Source organism: Eucalyptus grandis, chromosome 10 (genome assembly GCF_016545825.1).
Source record: "Eucalyptus grandis isolate ANBG69807.140 chromosome 10, ASM1654582v1, whole genome shotgun sequence".
NCBI classification, from domain to species: domain Eukaryota; kingdom Viridiplantae; phylum Streptophyta; class Magnoliopsida; order Myrtales; family Myrtaceae; genus Eucalyptus; species Eucalyptus grandis.
The window spans coordinates 13,166,900-13,189,174 of record NC_052621.1 but is presented as its reverse complement, the minus strand read 5'-3'; the positions used below and the strand labels follow the sequence as shown (position 1 = coordinate 13,189,174).

General features: G+C 39.7%; 2 protein-coding genes, 1 long non-coding RNA gene and 1 other non-coding gene across 6 annotated transcripts; 2 read left to right on the top strand and 2 right to left on the bottom strand.

The window, feature by feature from the left end:
* Positions 1-3,192: 3,192 nt before the first annotated feature.
* Positions 3,193-7,081, bottom strand: LOC104421857 (disease resistance RPP13-like protein 4). 2 transcript variants are annotated; one of them, XM_039303980.1, is made up of 3 exons: positions 6,606-7,081; positions 6,046-6,100; positions 3,193-5,420 (listed from the first exon to the last, which is right to left on the bottom strand). In XM_039303980.1, the coding sequence occupies exon 3, from the start codon at positions 5,243-5,245 to the stop codon at positions 3,596-3,598; it is 1,650 nt and encodes a 549-aa protein (XP_039159914.1). In that variant the 5' UTR covers positions 5,246-5,420; positions 6,046-6,100; positions 6,606-7,081; the 3' UTR covers positions 3,193-3,595. The 2 variants fall into 2 exon arrangements, with proteins under 2 accessions (XP_039159914.1, XP_039159913.1); XM_039303979.1 differs by lacking the exon at positions 6,046-6,100.
* Positions 7,082-11,212: 4,131 nt separating this feature from the next.
* LOC104421856 lies at positions 11,213-12,134 on the bottom strand. The gene is made up of 3 exons (XR_721085.3): positions 12,047-12,134; positions 11,387-11,476; positions 11,213-11,314 (listed from the first exon to the last, which is right to left on the bottom strand). It is a non-coding gene; the product is annotated as an uncharacterized LOC104421856 (long non-coding RNA).
* A 3,923-nt stretch (positions 12,135-16,057) lies between these two features.
* LOC104421855 (metal tolerance protein 11) lies at positions 16,058-20,994 on the top strand. 2 transcript variants are annotated; one of them, XM_010033980.3, is made up of 6 exons: positions 16,058-16,323; positions 17,505-17,614; positions 17,734-17,979; positions 19,252-19,332; positions 19,480-19,713; positions 20,446-20,994. In XM_010033980.3, exons 1-6 carry the CDS (start codon positions 16,131-16,133, stop codon positions 20,791-20,793), a joined length of 1,212 nt encoding a protein of 403 aa, XP_010032282.2. In that variant the 5' UTR covers positions 16,058-16,130; the 3' UTR covers positions 20,794-20,994. The 2 variants fall into 2 exon arrangements, with proteins under 2 accessions (XP_010032282.2, XP_018719368.1); XM_018863823.2 differs by lacking the exon at positions 16,058-16,323 and adding an exon at positions 16,358-16,834.
* Positions 20,995-21,229: 235 nt separating this feature from the next.
* LOC120289270 lies at positions 21,230-21,394 on the top strand. The gene has a single exon (XR_005547194.1). It is a non-coding gene; the product is annotated as a U12 minor spliceosomal RNA (small nuclear RNA).
* Positions 21,395-22,275: the final 881 nt, after the last annotated feature.

Below are 22,275 nucleotides of genomic sequence, written 5' to 3'. Positions count from 1 at the left end.
GGCGATGATAACTAGTATCGCCTTAAGCCTCTGGACGCAAAATTGTATGGAGATACCTCCGAACAACATTGAAAAATATCATTTGGCTGAGAAAAAGGTTTCAGGTTACATCCAACCCCATGGCGTTGGCTTACCTTTATCTACTAAGGCTTTAGCAGAGATGGAAAGGAAACCGTCTCAAGATGTTGGCTGATCTCTCTCTCTCTCTCTTCTCCCTCCTTGGTGTCTACTTTAACCCCATGCAAATATTTCTGTACTTCCATCTTCCATCTATATAATTAGCTTATGCATCTATATATAATTTCTTCTACTCAGTCAATTATTCCCCCACATGTAACCTTTCTTACGTCGACGTTGTGTAAATTGTAGATGCAACCAGAGTTCGCAAACAGGTGGTGTGACTCTCCTTTTTCCGTTTCACCTTATTGCATAGATTTAGATAAACGATAAATCGTGTCCTTTCACAAAATTATTAGTTGCACAACATGTAGTTAGCTAAATAATATATAGAGCCATCAAAATAGTATCAGATTGAAATTGTCTTACATCCTTGCCTCACAAAGGCCCATTGTACTCAGTTATAACTCTCCTAATATAAAGGATTCAGCAATTTTTGAAAAAAAATAAAAATACACTGCTAATATTAGTGACTAGTTTTCCAATCAAATGACCAAGTATTACGAACGGATTTGAGGTCTCATACTTTGCGGAGCAAACAAATGACCATTGAAAACCATTACAAAGGAAATTGGACGGACAATAAAGTCGGACAGAGCTTCACTAGTGAAGGACAGTGCATTTGTCACGATACAGAATTAGCACATGAACCTAACTGTCCCTTCACCCCTTCTCAAATAAGAACAGTTTCTGCGTAAACTCTAGTTTCTCTCCCTTGTGCTTCTTAACCTCATTAGGTAAATTTGGCCGGTTGGCCGGTTGGTAAACGGTTCATAGCTTCCAGAAGCTCCGTCGCTACCGACTCCTTTACAGCTCTGGGTGCTGTAATTTGAAGTTTTAACTTGTCAGGACGTCCTAAACGGCTATGCACAAAAATTTCTCTCTCCTCTCCGCAATTCCTTTTTCCTCTTCATCGACGGACGGACCCACCTTCCTCTCTTCTTTCCTTACTTTTCTTCTCGGGTGTTCTTTTAAAAAAAAAAACAAAGAAAATAGGGCGATGGAGCTTTGGGCTGGGCTTTGGGCCCGTTATTACATAACTTGTAGCACCTTAAGCCACTGGAAACAGAATAATGCTCGGAGATATCTAGGAACTACGTTGAAAAGTAGGGGTGTGAGCGGTTCCGTTCGGTTCGATTTTTTTGAAAAATCGAACTGAACCGAACCGTTAGAAAAATCTTCCGAACCGATGTTCGGTTCGGTTTTTCAATTTTCAACTTTTGGTTTTCGGTTTTTTTCTTCTTTTTTTCTGTCTTCGTTTGAGGGGAGTTCGTCCGTCTGTCTTCATCGATAAGTAACTGTCTTATTTTGCTCAGCTGTTGGATTCATGATCAGGCCCTTCTTTTCCATGTCGTTTTTTTCGGTGGGTCTCTTTGCAATGCATCAAGAGGAGTGACCTTTGAGCGAGCGATTCACTGACATTTCCAGCTCTGTCTTCCTTCTTTTTCCCTTCTGCTTTGCTTGACCCAGAAGCAATATTGCAAAGCAAATATTCTCTCTCCAACGCTCTGCTTTTTTCAGATAATTCAATTGTCAGATCACAGAGATCTACTTGCTCTACTTGCTCTCATCAGCTCTGGTCCCTAGCATCACATTCTCCCTCTCTTGCATTGCTCTGTTTCGCGATCGAAAAACAGAGCAAACGAGTCTCTGCCGAAATGGACCGGCTCTCTGGAACTAGTCTCCTTCCCGACACGTTCGGAGGAGCAATAAAAAAATAGGTGGGGATCACCCAGATAAAACCACACCATCTGAACTCCCCACCGAGCCGCACAACAACAAAGTGTTGATCAACAATTCTCTGCCCAAGATCCAAATTTTAGAGACCCATCAAACAACCAAAAGAGATTTCGATTCAGTTGGAACAGATGGAGCAATGAAACTCCTACACCATCTTGCGTTGATGCATACTTTCTTATCAAGCATAACGAAAACACAAGAAGAAGAAGTCTAAAAAAGGAAAAAAAAAAAAAAGGAAATCGAACTATACAGCAAACCCAGAATGGACAGAGGAATTGCCCCGAGCGTTGAAATCCCCCGCGGTGAGGGAGGGCGAGCTTCTAGTTGCGCGGCGACGGCACGAGGAGATGCTCGACGCGATCCCGCTGATCAGCAAACCGCCGGGCCAGGTAGGTCTCGAGGATCTCCATCACGGAGAAGGGCCTCCGGTGGGGGTGGTGGTGGTGGCCGTAGCACAAGGCGGATGTGACAGCGGATTCAGTGGCAGTCGCGGCCGGCGGAGATGGAGATGGAGGATGCCCAATAAACGAGTCTCTGCTGAAATTGAAATCTCTTTGTTGTTGTTGTTGTTGTGCGGTTCGGTTCGGTTTGGTTCGGTTAACCGATAAAAATCGAACCGATAAAAAAATATTGATTTTTAATGAAAACTGAACTGAAAATCAAACCGAACCGAAAAAACTGAATTTTTCAGTTCGGTTCGGTTTTTGGTTCGGCTCCTAACACCTCTGTTGAAAAGTATCACTTGGATGAGAGAAAGGTTTCAGGTTACTTCAAACACCATGGTTTTGGCTCACTGTTAGCTGCTAAGGCGTTCCAAGGGCTCGACAGAAAGCTGTCCCAAGATGTTGGCTGCTCTCTCTCTCTCTCTCTCTCTCCCCCATCGTTTCCTCCTCCTTGAAATGCCAACATCTCTGTACTTGCGCCTATATAATTAGCCGGTGCATTTATATAGGATATCATTATCATTTATATATTTACAAATTCTTGTACCCGTGAACTTTTTTGTACCGGACTTTGCCTTAATAGTCACCATTCCAATATGAGGAGATGGGGAATTCAAATACTCATCTTCTCAGGGAGGATTGGAGTAAAAACAATTTAGCTTCACGTATAAATTTTAACTCTCATGCCTTATAAAGAAGTAGGACAAAATTTTGAGAGTGAAAATGAGAGAAGAATAGGATCAACCAAAAAAAAAACTTTTATTTACATGTAACACTCTTATAATGAGTTTTCGTAAACTGAATATACATGAGTTCTCAAGCAGGGGATGTAACTTCATTTTACTTTTCCATTCCAAGGCATCAGATTGAAATTGTATTACATTCTTGCCTCACAAAGGCTCATTCTACTCAGCTACGACTTAACTAATGTAAATGATTCAGCAATTAAAAGGAACTCTGCTAATACCTGTAGCTAGTACTCTAATCAAATAGCCAAAGATCTCAAACAAACTTTATGAGTAGCAATCGTATGACCACTGCAAGTAATTACAATGGAAATTAGACAAACAAGAAGTCAGATAAAGCTTCAATAGCAAAGGACTATTCATTTGTCATGTGACAGTATTGGTACACGAGCCTTACTATCGCTACATCCCTTCTCAAATAAGAACAGTTTCTACACGAACTCTGGTTCTCTCTCCCCTGGGCTTCTTGATAACAGTTCACAATCCTTTCTAGACTGCCCTACTCTTGTACCACAAGATATCGTTGTCAGCAGTAGGACAATTGATTTTCTCGAAGAATCTTAACCGAGGAAACTTTTTCAGCACATCTTCCTTGTTTCCGATCCTAAATTCCTTAAGGTGTTTCAGCCGCAATATCTCAACTGACCATTGCTCATTCTGTTGCTGGTGATCCCACCTCGCCAGGTTCTTCCCTCCAATGATGTACAGCTTCTTCAGGTTCTTCAATTCTTGAGGGTTCAACCACTTCGGTATGCTTTCCACTGGGATACCTATGAGCTCTAGTTTCTCCAATTGTCGTGGAAGAAACGAATTTATCTCACGCATTTCCTGAGAAGCGACTCCCCAAGAGATGGTTAAAGAGCGAAGAGATTTAACCTCCGTCAACGATTCAAATTGTTCTTCCCATCTGGCTGCTCCACGGCCTATGTATATACTTAGCCGTCTCAGTTGACTCAAGTTTTGCAAATTCCTGATCGTGCAAGGGTTTTTCCTCGTGGTCCCTACAACAAACCCCTTTAAGACCTGGAGGGAGGAAAGTTCCTCGGTTCCTTTCGGCATGCGCTCTATAAGGTAGCACTCCGATACATCCAGATGTGTTAGCTTCTTCAATGATGCTATATCTTCAGGCAACTTTTCCAAATTGTGGCACGCTCGGAGGTCCAGAATCTCTAGGTTGACTAATTGGACAATAGAATCAGGAAGAGATGTGATTCTAGAAATTCCTCTAAGACTTAGGAACTTCAAATGCTTGTGATGAACCCCAAGTTCATCCAAGAATTTCTGATCATCCACTTCAATATGATGCATTGGCGAGTGCTGCCATCGTCCTAATTGAAGAACCTTCAATTTTCTCATATTCGAAAGCCAATGGTGTGGTAGCTTAAGGTATTGCTCATTAACATTGAACACGGTGGATACTTCTTCATCTTTGGCCAGTTTTTCATAATCTGGACCGTCTTCTCCACCTACTATTAAGCGCAGGTGGCTGCTGCTTAAAGAGCAATTTCGGAGATCCTCAGGAGGAGTATTATTATCCTTCGAGGGGAAATAGAAGAACCCTGCTTCTTCTGCCACCGAAATAAGCATGTAACGGATCAATGGGTTCATTTTACATCTATTCATGAGAGGGCTTCGATCGTTTTCATCGGGTTCAATCAGGCCTTGCTTTAGGAGCTCATTGTAGACTCCCTCACCCACTTGCTCTGCCGTCTTGCCTCCTCCTTGGGAAACTAAGCCCCCTCCTATCCACCAATATATTAAACTCCTCTTCTTTATGATGGAATTTTCCGGGAAAATCGCCAAAGAAAGAAGGCATAGCCTCAACTGAGATCTATTTATATCGCTCAACTGAGAACTATTTATATTGCAAAAACTAGGCTGAAGTTTCTCAATAATGTCTTTCCGCACAAGTTTCCATTCTCCAGAGATTATCGGAGGTGGAACTTGCCTCAGATTCTGTCGAGGTTTCGATTTTAATTTTGCCTTGTAATCTTGCACAAAGCCCTCTAACTTGTCGGACAGGTTAACATCGGTATCTAGGCAGTCTATAGCCTGTTTGATCACTTTCAATTGCCCTTTAGTATTATCTTTCGTGTCACCAGACATGGATTCATTCGGAGACTTTTCCATTATCACCATGAAATGATCTAGCCAGCCATAGGATTCAAGATATTGTCATGCCCTAAATCCTAGTAGAAAAGGAGATGACACAGCTATCCTTCTATCCAAAGGAAGCAATCTCAAACCACCAAAATTCAATTCCCAAAAGTGCCTGCTGTAACACTCTCATTTTAACGGCCACTAACTAAGGGACCTGAAAAGATTGGGAAAGAGAGGATAAGCAACTATAGCTCAGTGAGTATTACATCTCTTTTAAGTAGATCGTGTAGTGCTATACATATATATAAGTATAGGGAACTACCAGAAAACTCATAATCCAACTCTTTAATATACATATCAAATCATGCATGAGTCGTTTCGACACAATTCAAAAAATACTTGTTTATATCATCACAAACATCAATGGTCAATTCCATTTATCGATTTCATCAAAATCACACACCATCTTATATCAAAACACACGTCGATATCTATCGATCGATCGATCTTTTGCTTAATGTTAAATCATAATCACAAAAAAACGTCTGGTGATAAGATGAACAAGATTCTCCCATTAGCAAGATCTCCACCTTCTCAACTCATAAGGATATCCTAAACCCAAATGCATACCACAAACCCCTAAATGGATTCGCAATGATATTGAGCATCAAACTCACATCTTCCAATATCAACATTCAAAGCTAAAATCAATACAAGGAATTGGTTTCACAAAACAAAATGCGTAATTTTTCTAAATTTAATTTGTCAAACAAGACATTTCTCACATCATAAAAAATTCTTCATAAAAAATTCATAAAGCGATATGCATCACCACTTACCAAGAATGCCTATGACCAAACAACAGAGAATACTTGAACTGTTGAACTTACAATCCTATTAAATAAGTGAGAAACAACATCAAAGTCAAGTAAAATACTACCTTAGTTACAACTTGACTAAATTAAGCTTAAATACTAATAAAATGACACAAATGTGCCCACAAGTCACCCTTCTAAAGTGATTTTTCAAAGTCATTCACAACTCAGAACTTGAGCACGCAACTTGGTTGTATCATAGATCTCTCACCATAGAATCAAAAAGATCTTTCCAAACACTAGAAAACACATAATATGACCGACCTAATTGAACCACCGACAAAATTTGGCTCGAAATTCGTTAGATGTGCCATCGAAAATTTATTTCTGAGAAACCGTGAGATTAAATTGAATTCCGTAAAATGCTATAATTCCACAACACCTTAAACTATTAAAACCCCATAATTTCTCAATTTAACAATTTCAAAATCGGACTTCATAACTTAAATTTCACTTTATTCCGAATGTAAGCCCTATTTCTGAAAATTATTCTGATTACAACAACTAAGGGCTTGAATGCTTACCGGCATCGCGATTCGGAGTTGAGTTGGCTTGTCGGAATATCCGGATCGTGTACCTGGAACCCCTTCCTTCCTTCCTTCTTCCTCTTCTTCTTTCTCTGTTTATTTTCTTTCCTCTCCTCTTTCCTTCCCGTGCAAGTGCTTTCCCCTTTAATGGCTAAACATCCACTTATCTTTTCATTTTCTTTTGTCTATCATTTTTTCTGTTGGGTCCAATTCTTTGACTAAGTCAAAAAAAGAAAGCAATTCTTACAAATATGGTGACCTATGTTTGAATACTAATAAATTACTATTTATAATAGTAAATGGAGAAAGTATTCCGTGATTAAACATCACTATCTTATATACTGATATGACATGTATTTTTACTGAAAGTCCAAGTCAGAGACACGTGTACAAGACGTGGCAACTAAGTAAACAAAAATAAAAAATTAAGTTCTATGTTTTTCTCCCTCATCTTCCTCCTCCGTCTACCGTCATCTCCTTCATTCGGTCGTCGGTGGAGTCACCGGCTGCGTCCGAGCCAACCACTATTGCTCGTGGAACGAGCCGTCGCTCACGGCCTTCGATCCATAAAGCACCGTTCCATCCATGGTATGAAACATCCTCTGTTTTTCTTTCTCTGTTCAGAATGAAGCTTCCTCAGTGGGGAAGAGAGAGAACAAGTCATTGAGCTCGAGAGTGAGACCCATGGCCAACATAATCAGCCCAAGCAACAAACAATACGAGGTCGGAGCAGAGAGCGTGTTTTCCCATCTGGGTCTCGCTCGACACGTGGTCGGAGCCTTCATTTACGCATCGGATTGGGGATAAAAATATAAACTTTGAGTGAGCAAGAGAGTGGATCGATGTTGGGTTGAGTTTGGATCGAGAGAGGAGGGTGAATCTGAGATAAGATGGTGGAGATCTGGAGGGACTCGTTGATGTTCCATCTCCGGGACGAGCTTTAAATCTGAGGCCATGGCTCAACGTTGGAAGGCCGCGAGCAACGACGGTGCTGTGTGGATGGAAGGCCTAGAGCGATGACGCCGGTGATAAGCAGTGGTGGTCGAATGAAGGAGATGGCGGTAGACGGTGATGCGCCGGTGACGCAGCACCGGCGACTCCATCGATGACCAAATGAAGGAGATGGCAGTAGACAGAGGAGGAAGATGAGGGAGAAAACACAGAACTTAAGTTTTGATTTTTTTTTTATTTTTTTTATTCACTTGCCGCGTCATGGTCACGTGTCTACTTTTTATTGACTTTCAGTACAAAATATATGTCATGTGAGTTATAACATGATGATCTCTAACCATCGTGATATCTAACCATTGAATACTTTCTCCATGAAGCGAAGGACACCGGGATTGGCGAAGAGAATTTGGCATTTGATGATCACCGACATTGAAGGCCATAAACAGAAAAGAGCTAGAGGGGAAAAAACATGTGATCGTCCATGAAAAATGAGAACATAGAGCTCCAGACTCTTTATATTGAAACAGAATGTCATCGGCACCTTTCATTATCAACAGAAGCAGGGGACTTGGCCATTGCTTTGTTTGGGTTCAGATTAAAGACTCCTGATTGTGTCAAAAGGTAACAGCTTTCCCCTCTTTACCACAGAAAATGACCCAACAAAGGGAAAAGGAGGGAATAACTTAGAGTGGGAAGTGGGACAAGGGAAGGCAATAACTTCTAGATGAAGGAAGGAATTTTATAATTCACGAAACATTTTTACCTTTACCTTTGCTACGTTAATTTCATTTCTTGCTAAACTTTAAGCATCACATGAAATCGCTTTGGGAATCCTAGTGTTCCCTCGCCGCCAATGATAAGACTGTCTCATATCTCTTAAGATACCAATGAATTATTTTATCAATTATGAGAATATACTTAAAATAATTATCAAACAATCCAATCTCTCAAAAAAAGTTGATGCTTTTCTTAGGATGAAGGATTTTAAGACTTTTCATGGCATGAAATTTGCTTTGTTGTTAAATTATGTCTTTTAAGTTTAAGAATTAATCCGGTTTGGATGAGTCTCCACAATTGGAGGGTGAAGAGCTCTGCCGCTAGAAGACAAAAAAATAAGGGGTACGCTTTCTTTTATTATATCTGTTTATTTAACAGGGCCAAAAGGTCTTTATACAGTAGAAAGAGCCAAACAGGAGGGGGTCTTCTTCAACGGGGAGCGAGCGAGAGCCGCACAAGCCGACAAGCGACACAATAAACGAAGAGCCTGACAAGCTGACAACCGACACAATAAAAGCAGAGCCTGCCCAATAAGCACGAAGGAGCCTTTGCTTTGGGCTTTGGGCTTTGGGCTGGAACACCTAATACTTGTACTCCGAATTTTACATCCTATTGTGTTTTCTATTTATGAGTGCATTGAATTTAAAATTAAATTTAGGTGTCATAATCACTACGCATGTAAGCAATTACAATTTTGATTATCCAATTATAATAAATTATTTACTATTAGATTTTCCCATACTTACATAATCTTATTTACAAGATTCTATAGTTTCCATGTATTATATTACAATATTATTTTTACGATATGAAGAAATAGAATTGCAAGTTAAGAGGTAACTCATCGAGAAAATTAAGGATGCATAAATGATTTGAAAATTATTTCATTAAAAATGATCGCTTATATTACTTGCAATAATAAATTAACGAAAAATATTTTCGTGCACAAAAGTATTTATGCAATTAAAAAAAAAATCATTAACTACTATATTTCAAGAGATGCAAACAATCATCTAGAGATATTTTTCAAATTAATCACTTTTCGCAAAACAAAAAGGGAGCTCAAGAGAGTCCACAAAAGCCAGAAAAGCCAAAGTACAGACCTTGATTAATCTCATGCACAAGGCATCAGCTTCCCTTTTTTACCGCAGACAAGGGCAAACACAAATTGTTCAATTTCCTACGCTTGGCTTCAAGCTATTAGTCATGGATTTGCACAACTATGATTAAATAATATGACGTTCAGAGCTGTCTAAAATGAAAGAAAAATTATTTCGGGTAGATATAAAAATTACAAAGGCATCTGTTCAAGAATTTTCATAATTACAAGGGAGAAGCAATGAAAAAAGGTAGAGCACAATGAATCTTGTGGAGATACCAGTTTCAGTTGGGCAGAACCATCACACTATTTAAATGGCTTGATGATAACCATCCCTAGGTTACCTAATGCCCACTTAGGCAGAAGATTTGGGCAATTTATACTGCTTTTTAAGGAATTGCGATGCCTCTAGTCACTCCTATGGCATAATATTCCCAAAAGCGTGTTGGAATCAGCGCTGAGCTTTGCTTCTGCCACCTTGCATTTCCATGCTACTCGCAGATTTTAAGTTCTCGATCAATTCTCGCGTCTGGAAGAGATGATTTAGCAAATAACTATCTATAGTAGTCAAATAACCAAGGACAAATTGCATATCTAGATATCAAGTTAACAAGGCTGCCTTCATTTCCTTGTACCATGCCTAGGCAACCCTGGGGAAGGCATCGCGAGGATCTGGCAAGGGGGTTTAAGGTGTTAACCTGTTGGATCCCCCTAGTGTTATTATTACCCCATTTTACGTTTGGGGTTGACTTCGATAAACGACTCAGTTTAAGGTCATGAGTTGGACCAGAAGATGGGATGTTGCCGATAGATAGAACTTTCATGTATACTTGATTTATAACCTATACTCCTAACGGAATCCATAGAGGTAAAAAAGACATCCATGTGATGGCTTGGGCCATCTAGTTTTGTTGCGACACCACTTATTCAAAAAGCCTTTTTCTTGTCTTATCCATAGCCAAAAAAGATAACCAAGCTAGGGCACATATAAAGCTTAAGTTACAAAATTACTTGAGATTGCGATCCTTTCTTCCACGGAAGAAGAAGTAAACTATACAGCAAAACAACTAACCTCATAACCATGCAACTTTACAACGTGACTGATTCGGGCCACTTGATTTTCGACTACACCCCGTGGAAGCCCATCTCCTCCAGAGATGAAGAACTCCGGTAATGTAAACGCACACGTATAATGAGTTGTCATCGTCCAAAAGTACAATAAACATCAATGATGAAAAGTCTCTTGCAGATATATCAGGTCTAACTTGTATCCACATCCACTTACCTTCAATATTTCCAAATCCTCCTCCAATAGTTTTGTATCTCCAGGGTAGAAAACTCGCAACGGGCCTCCATTCAAAATAACTTGAAGTAAACCATCCTGCAAGAAGAATAGTATAAGTACTATAAAAGAGTGACAATAGCTTTAGGTTTTTATCCCCCAATGTAAGTAAAGTGTACCAGTGATGCTCGAAGAAGACTGGTCACAATGCGATCCCTGAGGGGTTCAACAATAATGTGACACAATTAATTCAGTTTCTGCAACATTCCAAATTGAAAAGACTCACTGTTACAATTCTGGGGCTAATTATACCATCACATATGTATGAGCACATAATCAGACAAGATTAATATTATCCAGATCAACATTAGTCAACTATGCAAATGCCTCAAAATCTTAGAACCTATTCCAGTGCAGGAAATTATCTCTTTTTATGCAGCTATGAGAAGATGAAACAGACTTAAATGAAAGGTTTACAGGAAAAACCTACCACATCAAGTGGTTCAACCAATGACTCTAATCTCGACTGAGAAACGCTTGGTTTATACAGATTCTCGATGAATGACTCCCTTAAATCCCAGAAGACAATCTTGGTTCCTGAAGTTGAGGTAATTAAACACTTCAGCAAGGCGTCAGAAGGAAAAGAGCGAGAAAAGGAGTAACTCTTACCAGTAAACTCACATATGCGATCAATGGCTGCATTCAAATCTTTTCTGCTCCCATCAAATGCTTTTTGCATCAAGCCTTTTGACTTTCCATCTAAAGAATATGGTCGGTTTAATAAAGATAACAATAAGATTAAGGTAAAACCTCCATTCAAAATGCTTGTATAAATAAACTAATTTTCATAAGGAACAATCCTATATTAAATCTTGGAATGCAAAACCCACAACATTGGAAGTATGCAGAGCATTAGTTCGAGAAGAAGCTTAACATTTTTTCAAGCCCAAAGAATCAGCTGAAATAAATGAAATCACAGAGATGAGAAGATTAATGTACTTCAAGAAAGAGAGACATGAAAGAAAGAATGAAGAACCGATTCCAATGATGAAGCCAGGGTCTACGTAGAGTGAAAATTTTCTTGATGAGTTCAGGATGTTAAAGGTATGTCTCAATAAGCATTCTTTAATGGACAAAGATATAAAAATAATCTAAAGCAATTCATGTAAGCTTGAGTTTAAACTTTCATGGACATAGTGGCAAGATAGTTTCTATGGGAGACGAGGGTGGTTCATTTGAAGCTTATGAAGTAATAGCCAAAGTCTCGTCACTGTTAGAAAAAGAGAACTTCCTGCTTTGATAAAATTTTAAGGGGGAAAAAGAACTTACTACTCAAGTTGTCACGTTGCCGCCTGCTCCATCGCTCTTATATGCTATCTTCCAACTTATTAAGCTGACTAATTGCATACTATCGGGAAATAAAAACATACATATTGATTAGTCAACAATGACTTAACCAGAATTGGCAGTTGCACCAAACTAGTGTCAAGGCTTGCGCAGTGTAAGCTCTGTTGTTGTCTTCCTCCCTCCCTCCCTCTCCACCGCTCAGAAACTTTGCTAAGTTAATTTCAATAGTTCATGTAGACCAACCACCATCGGTTGTCTTTGATATGAATTTTATTGGGAGAAGTACACTATCAGTGCAAAAACTTGTATACGACGCTTACTTTGGTGCCAAAAGTTTTGGTCGGATCACTTAAGTGTCAAATTAGAGGAAAAACGATCACTCTAGTGCCACCGGCGAAAGATTCCAACCAAAATGATTATGTGATTATTTAAAAAAATAAAAAATCGACAGGCCTTTAAACGACGTCATTTTCGGTCCTCCTTAAGAAAAAGATGTCGTTTTGCCATCCTACATGGATGGCCTCATGGAAACGACATTGTTTAGCTCACATGGGGTTGAAATTAGGGTTTCCACTGCTCGGCCACCGTCGCTCGGCCACCATCGCTCGGCCACCAATGCTTGGCCACCGTCACTTAGCCACCGTCCCTTGGCCACCGTCACTCGGCCACCATTGTAGTTGCTCGACCAAGTGAGCGAGGAGAGACTGAGATTGTTGCTTGAGCAATAAGTGGCAAGAAAAATCGGAGGTGAGGGTGGAGGAGGAGGAGGAAGAAGATGGGTCGAAGGTGCCGCTGGTGCGCTGCTGCTAGTGGTGCATTGCTGTTGCTGCTGGTGCGTTGCTGCTGCTAGTGCGGTGACGGTGCTGCTGCTGGTGCCGTTGCTGGTGTGGGTCTTCGAGAAAGAAGAAGACAAAGACGAGCCTTCACTCTCTCTCAATTTGGGGATTAGGGTTTCTAAGTTGGGGGAAAGATGCCAAACGACATCGTTTTGGTGTTTGGATACTGACTCAACTCTTTGACGAGCTATGTTGACTTCAAAAATTAATAAAAAAAATGCAACGTCGGATTTCCGGCCAATTTCATCAGCATTGGCACTGAAATGATCGTTTTTCAAAAATTTTGGCATTTAAGTGATCCGACGGAAATTTTTGGCACTAAAATGAGCGCCGTACACAACTTTTGGCACTGATAGTATACTTATCTCGATTTTATTTATTTCTTTTCACTAGCACTTCTCAGTTCTTCAGCTGGAATATATGTTTGCAAGCCATGTCATTTCACCGAGCATGCAAGACTAAATTGCTAGTGATTATTTGTGTCCCTACCTACAAGAATTAAACAAGCAGGGAAGATCTAGCAAAATACGTCATTAATATCTGTGTGTGCTTCAATGATTTAGAAACTCAAATTTGCTCTTTTTCTCAGCATTGTAGCTTGTTGTACAACTCTTAACCTTTTTTTTCCTTCTAAAGCAACGTTAGGCACCATTATTTTGTGGTGCACTTTCGCTAAACAGAGGGTTGACATCTAGTGTGTTCGCAATTTCTAGGGACAATATGAAAGTGGATATCTTCCCATACACATGCAAAGAGGAAATCAACACTCACAAATAGAGTATTTAACTGCACACACAGTGTTGGTGTTGTTCGAATGTTAATTTCAACTGATCTTCGCTCGTCAAGAATCCTAGGAGTATCGAAAAGCTCCTTCTTCACAAAGGCCTTTGTCCCAGCTTCCTTTTTGAATCATGTAAGGACCAGCTCTGGTGGAATTAGCTCCTCTTTGCCAGCTGCACATATCAAACATAATGCATTGAGTACTTCACATGAAGAATGGTATTTTCCTAACATAACATAAAGGAAATAACAACAATGCACGAGAACAAATCTCAAACAACCAAACTGGGTTGACATCTAAGAAAGAACGTAGGGGCTTGAAGTCTTAATTTCGATATGAGAGAGAGAGAAAGAGAGAGAGAGAGAGAGAGTCAAACATGCAAACCCATAAGAGGCACATTGCTTTTTTCTTAATAAGAGAAAATCATTTGAAACAAAGGACATTCAGGAAAAACATACCCAAGTTATTAGTGACTCGATTAGCATATACTTGAAACGCATTGTCAATACCACAAAGCATGCTATATAATTCTGTAGACCTCGTTGGAATGGTAAGAGTGAAGAATTGATCAACAGTCTGCAATAAGCAATATGCACAATGGGAATAAGTCAGTTAAGATAGTATACGCATACATTTTCTACAAGACTTGAAAGGATAAAATAGTAGCATTTGTCTCGTTAATTAAAATAGTCAAAAATATAAAAACGGGAATTCTGATAAAGTTCGGAGTGCAAACAAAAATCCATTAGCCAACTCTCATATCGAACACTTCTGTAAGTTTTCTTGAGGAATTTCCCAAGTTTTTGTTTTCAACTTTTATAAATCTAGATAAAAACTTGTTCCGTGTGAGTTTTCAAGGGTCTTCAAAACTTTTTTCCAAAGAAACCATGAAGAATAGTTTTTAGATGGGATAAGTGCATCGGAAGTCCTAAAACTTGTTAGAAAAGTGTAATTAACTCCTAAAACTTTTAAAAAGTGTAATCAAGTTCTAAAATTTGTCAAGAAAGTAAAATCAAGTCGTAAAACTTTTAAAAAGTGCAATCAAGTCTTAAAACTTATCTTGGAATTCTAATCAAGTCCTAAAACTTTGAAAATGTGTAATCAACAAAGGGACCTAATTGGACAAATTCGACAAGTTTTAGAACTTGATTGTATTTTTTGAAAATTTTAGAATTCAATTGCACTTTCTTGATAAGTTTTAAGACTTAATTACACTTTTTGAAAGTTTTAATACTCAATTACACTTTCATGACAATAGCACTTGCAATACACTTTTCCCGGTTTTAGATTTTGTGGCCTAACTTTTGAAAATAATTTTGTAATGTTTTGTATGTCTTCTTCCAATTGGAAACATGGACGCCCACAATGCAAAATAACTTTTTACGACTGTGATTCTCTATTCACACCTCTCTCTCTCTCTCTTTGAAGCAAACGTGTTTTCAAAAAAATTGAATATATAAATTTGTCTCGTTGTTTTCATTTTCTTCAAAATGGAATGCATTTGCTAAAAGCAACCAAGCCCTTAACTTCAAGAACCATATCCACCCTAAGCAATCCACCACTTAGGAAGTTTTATGACAAATGAAAAGAAGTGGATAATAACCTCCTCAATGATCCTATATACTTCAACAGTGGAACTCCCATGCCGCTACTGAGGTGATAGTGCTACAAAAGTCTCAAAGATTAGGCTTTGTAATGGAAGAATATCAAGATGTAAAGGTCCAAAAACAATAAGAAGATAAGTAATACACAGAGCATTATTCTATTGTTCACAGGGACAAACAATTTATGCTCCACTTTCCACGTAGATGTAGTGAAGGAAAGAAAGATTAAGCTAGACTGAAAGTACTAATAACACTCATGAGTTCAATTCCACTGGCAAACCTTGAGTTGATAAATTGTTTTGATGGAACAGCCCCCAAAACACAGGCTTTTCATGAGCACGCATTACAATATGACTAGCATATGGTGTCACGATCTACATGTAGTTTTGACAAGAAAACTTCATCAAAGGACTCCATCAGAGTCCACTTACAAAGCCTAGAAAAAGAAATGCCGCATATACCTCTTGCTCAATAACACGTTCAATCCAATCACTGGGATTTGTTTCGGTGATCACTTTTTCAATATGGACAGAAGAAGTTGATGATTTGAATCCTCATTTTTTAATGAGGATGATTTAGTTTTAAGTGTGGATTTCGATTTCTATGCTTTTTAAGTAGGCAAGATAAAAAATTAAAGTAAGAGTAGAGTAGGATAAAAAAAGAAATAGCACGCTCATCCCAACTCAACCGAAGATGGGCCCCACTTTACGTTCAAATCGACAACAGCTGCCACCCTCCGACCCTCCGTCGCTCCCGCATCTTCTTCGTCTCTCTCTCTTTTTATTTGATATTTTATTAAAGCCCGAAGGATCTCTCCTCCACGCTCTCCCCGCAGAGAACCGGGAATGGCGGAGCCGCCTACGCCGGACCGCGGCGACGCGGAGCGACTGCTCCTCCCGCCGCCGCAGCCGGACGCCGCCGACCGGTCGTGGCGGCTGAACTTCGACGGCGTCCAGTTCTCGCCGGGGCGCGCGGAGGGCAAGGGGAGACGGGGGCCCGCCGGCGGTTTTCTCCACGGCTGCTGCCTCGGGGTCTTAGGTAGTGGCGCATCATTCCCTGTCGGAATCCGTCCTTTCGAAGCGTATCGAGTGCCAATATGCGATGTTGCGCGCGCGCTTTATAGATGCGTTGTCGACGGTTGATGATTTTTTATCTTTTGTTGGGGAATGGACGTTTATAATAAACAATTCGGCATCTGAATTTTCTCTAAAATCCGTCAGGATTTGCCTGTTTTATTATTAGTTTGTGGGGTTCGTAGATTCTTGAGTTGTGTGTTGGGTAGGCGCGCAAGTTTGAATTTTTTTATGTGGGACTGTTGCGTATTTATGTGATTTATAAGGTTCATTGGTGGCATATGTATTTGGCCTTTCGTTATCGGGTGCTTTGTTTTTCTGTTGATAAAGTTGCTGCACTTGGAATTTCCCCCCCGGGGTCAACTTCATAGTTCTGTGTCATATGGTTGATGGGTTTTGTTTAAGGAGAAGGAAAATGGTTTGTGCCTTGGGTAAAATCTGGGTTCTTCCTGCGGCTGAGGCTTGATTTGCTATAGGTAAATGGAAGGTTAGCTCCTCGAGGAGCTCTCCTCTTGCTATCTTCTCTGTATTCTCTTTGGATTTTAATCCTTGTCTATAGGCATCTATACATGCGTGAATGAAACAAAGGACTGAGGTGGTCTTAAGTTGTGGAATTAAGGTAGTCAATCGTGAATTTTACAATCTCTAATGTTTTCTGCAGAGTTTAATCGTAACAACACTTACGAGGTTGTGACATTTTTCGCTTTTATTGGCTGATCAGATGAGGAAGAAATGATTTAAAAAGCTCTTACATATAGGTCACAGTTATAGACCTGAAATTTTCCTGATTATCTGCTAGTTTTTGTTTATGTATGGGGTTGCCTGTTAGAGCCATTCGCTACTAGGGAAATTCTAGATAAGTAAAAGAATACTTGTTTCCTAGAAGATGCAGCAGACGTCCTTTGTTGCTCTGTAGTTGGAGAAGTTTGGTTGTTAGCAAATTAATCTTTTTCCGGGTGCTGTGGTAAACGTCCAATTTCATATATCTATCAAATATCTATAGTTGTGTACGTTTTACATGGTCCAAAGATGTGGAAATTTATAAAGATCTTTTAAGCTTCTTTAGATATCCATTATGTAGATATAGGTGACAAAAGTGGTCCAACTTTAGTTCTTCCTTTTTAACATGACGATCGATGGCTTCAGGTCCTGAAGATAATGTGGCTGAGTACTATCAACAGCAGGTAGAAATGCTTGAGGGATTTAATGAAATGGATACACTAGCGGAGCGGGGTTTCGTTCCTGGAATGTCAAAGGTCAGCAATATATGATCATGCTTTAATTATCATTAGAATATTAGTCTCTCTCTTATTCTTAGAATACGTGCTTGCGAGTGTGATATCCTATCCTAACATGATAAATATATTGCTTGCAGGAAGAGCGTGAGAAGTTGGCTAACAGCGAAACATTTGCCATTAGAATATCAAATGTCGCAAACATGTTTCTCTTTGCTGCTAAAGTTTATGCATCTATTCAAAGTGGCTCATTAGCCATAATTGCATCCACACTGGATTCTCTTCTCGATCTTTTGTCTGGATTTATCTTGTGGTTCACTGCATTCTCCATGCAAACGCCTAACCCATATCATTATCCTATAGGAAAGAGACGTATGCAACCATTGGTGAGTCCAGTAATATTCTCTAGTTCTCTCATTCTCTCATACATACATCTTTTGAAATCTCTCAATATCAGTCTTGAAGTAACCCATCCATGCATTGATAGTTTGTTTGGTAGTTGGAATGATAGCAGCACTGTTTCTTCTACTCTATTTACTTTGTTTGCCACTTTTCTAATTCTAGGTTGTTCATTTTAGGCTTATTGACACCCTTGTGACCTATTACGAATGTATCCATCAAGTTGAATTTATAGATCATGAGGTCTTTTGATGAATTCTATCTTCTGTGTATGAATTTTTTTTGCAAGTACCCATGAATGGATTCACCTAATGACCAAAATATATAAGTTGCATGCTAGAGACTAAAAATTGGAGTCAATTTCATGGGTTTGGCATAATAGTGAAAGGTAATCTTCTACGCTTAGATTTTTCTTTTCTTTTGGATTGTTTATCATCCTCTTGCAAAATACAAGCAAATTTATTGCGTGCAATTCGTTAAAGCACGCTAAGTGTGCAGCCTGCAGGTATTTGTTTTGCATACTGCATGTTGAGAAAATATGTTTGTGTTCAAGTGAGCTGCTGGGAATGTGGTTCAGCATTTTCTCACAGTGCTCACGGCCTAAATTATCTGTTATCCCTCTATTTCTAGTTTGTGCGGTTGCTTCCTTGAGAGTGTTTCAGTGCATTTGTGTCAGCTATCAAGCTTCATCTTGTCTTTATTGTTCCTCAATTCACCTGGTATACTTGTCTATCATTTTTCCTCTGGGTTACATCCTTTTACCTGACATATAAGGGAAGAAATCATATCAATCACAGTTACCTTGTTGACTTCTGTTTAGCAAGTTATCGAGAATTTGCCCAACTGGTGTTGACACCCAACTCATTGTGGATATTATAACACATAGAACTAATTGACCCTTGCCAAGTTGAGAAATAGTTTTCTGCCTACTTAATTCAACCTGTTAGAGATTCCTGCTGGGTAATTTTTTTTATTTGCTGTTAAGCTTTCTGATTGTACCTCTATGGTGATGTGAATTGAAATATCTACAGCCTCCTGCTATTGGTTTTAGCCAAGGATCACCATGATCTTTATACCATGGAACTGTATACAGTGACAACGTCTGTTGTGCCTGAATATAGTGCTTATGAAGCATTTTGAAAATTTTCAGTTAAATGTGGTGCTGTAATCCTTGTTACTTATTTAATTGGTTATTTGGGTTACCAATGTGGTGCTATCACTTTTTTTAACTTTATTTCTGGGCTAAAAATGATGTGCAGGGTATTCTTGTTTTTGCATCTGTTATGGCAACATTGGGTTTGCAGATTATTCTGGAGTCAGTGCGCCAGCTTCTGTCTGATGTATGTGAATCTAATCTGAATTGTCAATGTGCATAACTTTCTCTGTGATATAGTCAGTTAGTCTTGCTTTAGATTTGATGCTTGGTTGAACTCTATTTAATATTTACTCGCCACTGCAATATTTTCTAATTATTTGGTCATGCACAGGAAGCTGAATTCCATTTAACAAAAGAGCAAGAGAAATGGGTTGTGGGCATTATGCTGTCAGTGACCCTGGTTAAACTGTTACTGGTTGTCTATTGCCGATCTTTCACTAATGAGATTGTCAAAGCTTATGCCCAGGATCACTTTTTCGATGTCATCACTAATATCATTGGCTTGATTGCTGCACTGCTTGCTAATTATTTTGATGACTGGATGGACCCTGTTGGGGCTATTATTGTAAGTCTTATCTCTCTCCTTTTGGTATTCTTTTATTTCCTCTTTCATCTGCAGAGAGTTTCACTTGCCTTGACATTGAAAGGGTGACTTTACTATGATTTTGTGTATAAATCTGGTCAATTAGAACTTTGAATGGACAGAAGGTACTGGGTCATTAATGAGGTAATTGGGTTAAATGCACATTGAAAGAGTGATTTGCTTATCTTGATGCGTGATGCTAGTTGTCATAATGCTCTTAATAAGTAACTCCCAAGGAGTTGGCTACATAGTTAAAGGTTCAGTGATGGATGTAATGAATCCTGTTTTCCAATCACAAAGCCTCCCACTCAGAGTGCCCTTGTGGAAACGGGGAGATAAGTGCATTTGTGGGGTTTAAAATATCGGACACCCATCTTATTTGAAAAAAGGGTCAAAATAATTAGATATTTTATAGAGGTTTAAGCTCCCAATTTGAGTAAAATTCAATTATGGTAAGGTGATGTGGCCAGATTCTTGGCAAGGAACACAGAGAGTAGTGTTTAGATGAGAAGGAGCTTTTGTATCGATCAGTTACCTCTTTTGGCCTTTTCACTCTTGTGGGAAGCTAGTTGATGTGTTTGTGATCTTTCATAACTTCTCTCTGACTGCATGGCTTGCTTCTTTATCCTGTGCTGTTAGCTATTGACTACTTCCATCACAAATTTCGTGAGTTTCTGTTCCTCTCACACAATCTCCTTTGAATGTATTTTGTAGCTGGCCTTGTATACCATCCGGACGTGGTCCATGACGGTGCTGGAAAATGTGAACTCTCTCGTGGGGAGAGCTGCTGCCCCAGAGTTTCTGCAGAAGCTCACTTATCTCTGTTGGAACCATCACAAGGCGATAAAAAAAATCGACACCGTCCGGGCTTACACTTTTGGGTCGCACTACTTTGTTGAGGTCGACATCGTTCTGCCCTCCAACATGCCCTTGCAAGAGGCTCACGACATCGGGGAATCCTTGCAGGAAAAGCTGGAGCTCCTTTCCGAGATCGAGCGTGCATTTGTCCATCTCGACTACGAGTACTCCCACAAGCCAGAGCATGCGCAAGCTCACTCGTAGCAGCATCCGCCATGTCCGTGTATTAACTTTTTACTTTTGGCCCTGAATAACTGCCTCCTCTCCTGAAACGCGATTTTTGCTGTCGGGAGAAAAACAATGAGGACTAATGTCATAGGATGATGTATTACTGATATGATGCTGGGGCGTACCTCTACATTCGAGCCGTGATGGTGACAAATTAGGTCTAATTCTGCACTCGAATTTCCCGGTATTGTTTCCCAAGAGGAACGAAAGACCCTTCTCAAAGCTGGGGTTCTGGAGTCTTATCCATTCCGGGCGTCCAGCCACAGTCGTTTGCATCTGTGATGCTCCTGCGTGTTTTGGGTTTTTCCCGTACGCGTATCGCAAGCAAAAATAGATGTCCCACATTGATTATCAGGAGGAAGTCGTGAGGGGTGAGGTCCTATAAATAGAGAGGGTGAGGCGAGTAGGAAAGTTGCCTTAAACTAATGAGTAAGGAAAACAAAGCGAGCGGTGGGAGCCGGTCGCAGCGCCCTATCTGAAACTAGAGTTTCGAGGCGCAAGAATTTATGGAGGGGTCATAGGCTGGCCGAGCGTTGACGCTGCTTACTTTTGCAGAACTCGCTCGTGCGGGCCTCCCGATAGGGCCTATCCCCACCCCCAATACGTTAGTCCAAATTTTAGAAGGCTTTAAAGCCCATGATTTGAGTAGGTTATGCACCATCCGGATTCGCTAAAATAACTCTCCCTGCTACGGCAGCATTAGGCAAATAAAAATGTAAGTTGTACCTTTTTGGAATTAAGGGGAAAATTGTCAATGGAAGAATCGATTAATTTATTGGAAAAAAATGGGTAAAGAATCCATCAACGAAGATTTCGCCATAGGCTCGAACACAAAACATACCGATATGGACTAAGCTTGGTCTAGAGTAATTATTGCATACCGATATATGACTAGCTTGGTATAGTGTAACCGATATGGACTAGTTTGGTCTAGAGTAATTATTGCATACCGATATATGACTAGCTTGGTATAGTGTAATTATTGCGTTGAATCGAAGATAGTTCTTTTCCGAAAGAAAATCAATCAGTTTGAAATTGACATGTTTTCAGACCAAATGGAAACTAAACTTTGGATTGTGTAAGACGAGCAAATATAAACATAATGTATAGGCCAAAGATTGCTTGGGCCAGTCTCAGTTCAAGCCCTTTGAGTTTGCATTTTTGTTGTAAACTTTTAATGTTGGATGGACCTCTCAAGCACAAGGTGCATCCGATTCCCCAAAGCCACATACACCTCTCAAGACTAACATTTTGATACACAAGTCAAGTGGCTTATACCAAGTTCGTAGTTGCTAAGGTCGGCTTTTTTAGAATGGATAGGCTGAGCTCCATAAGCTCTCGGCCATATGATTTGCTCGAGTGGGGCTCTCACTAACATGCAAAACTTACGACATTGTCCTTATCAACTTCACCTCATTGTCAAAAGCAAAGGTTATCGGACCTTCTCTTTGTGCAATT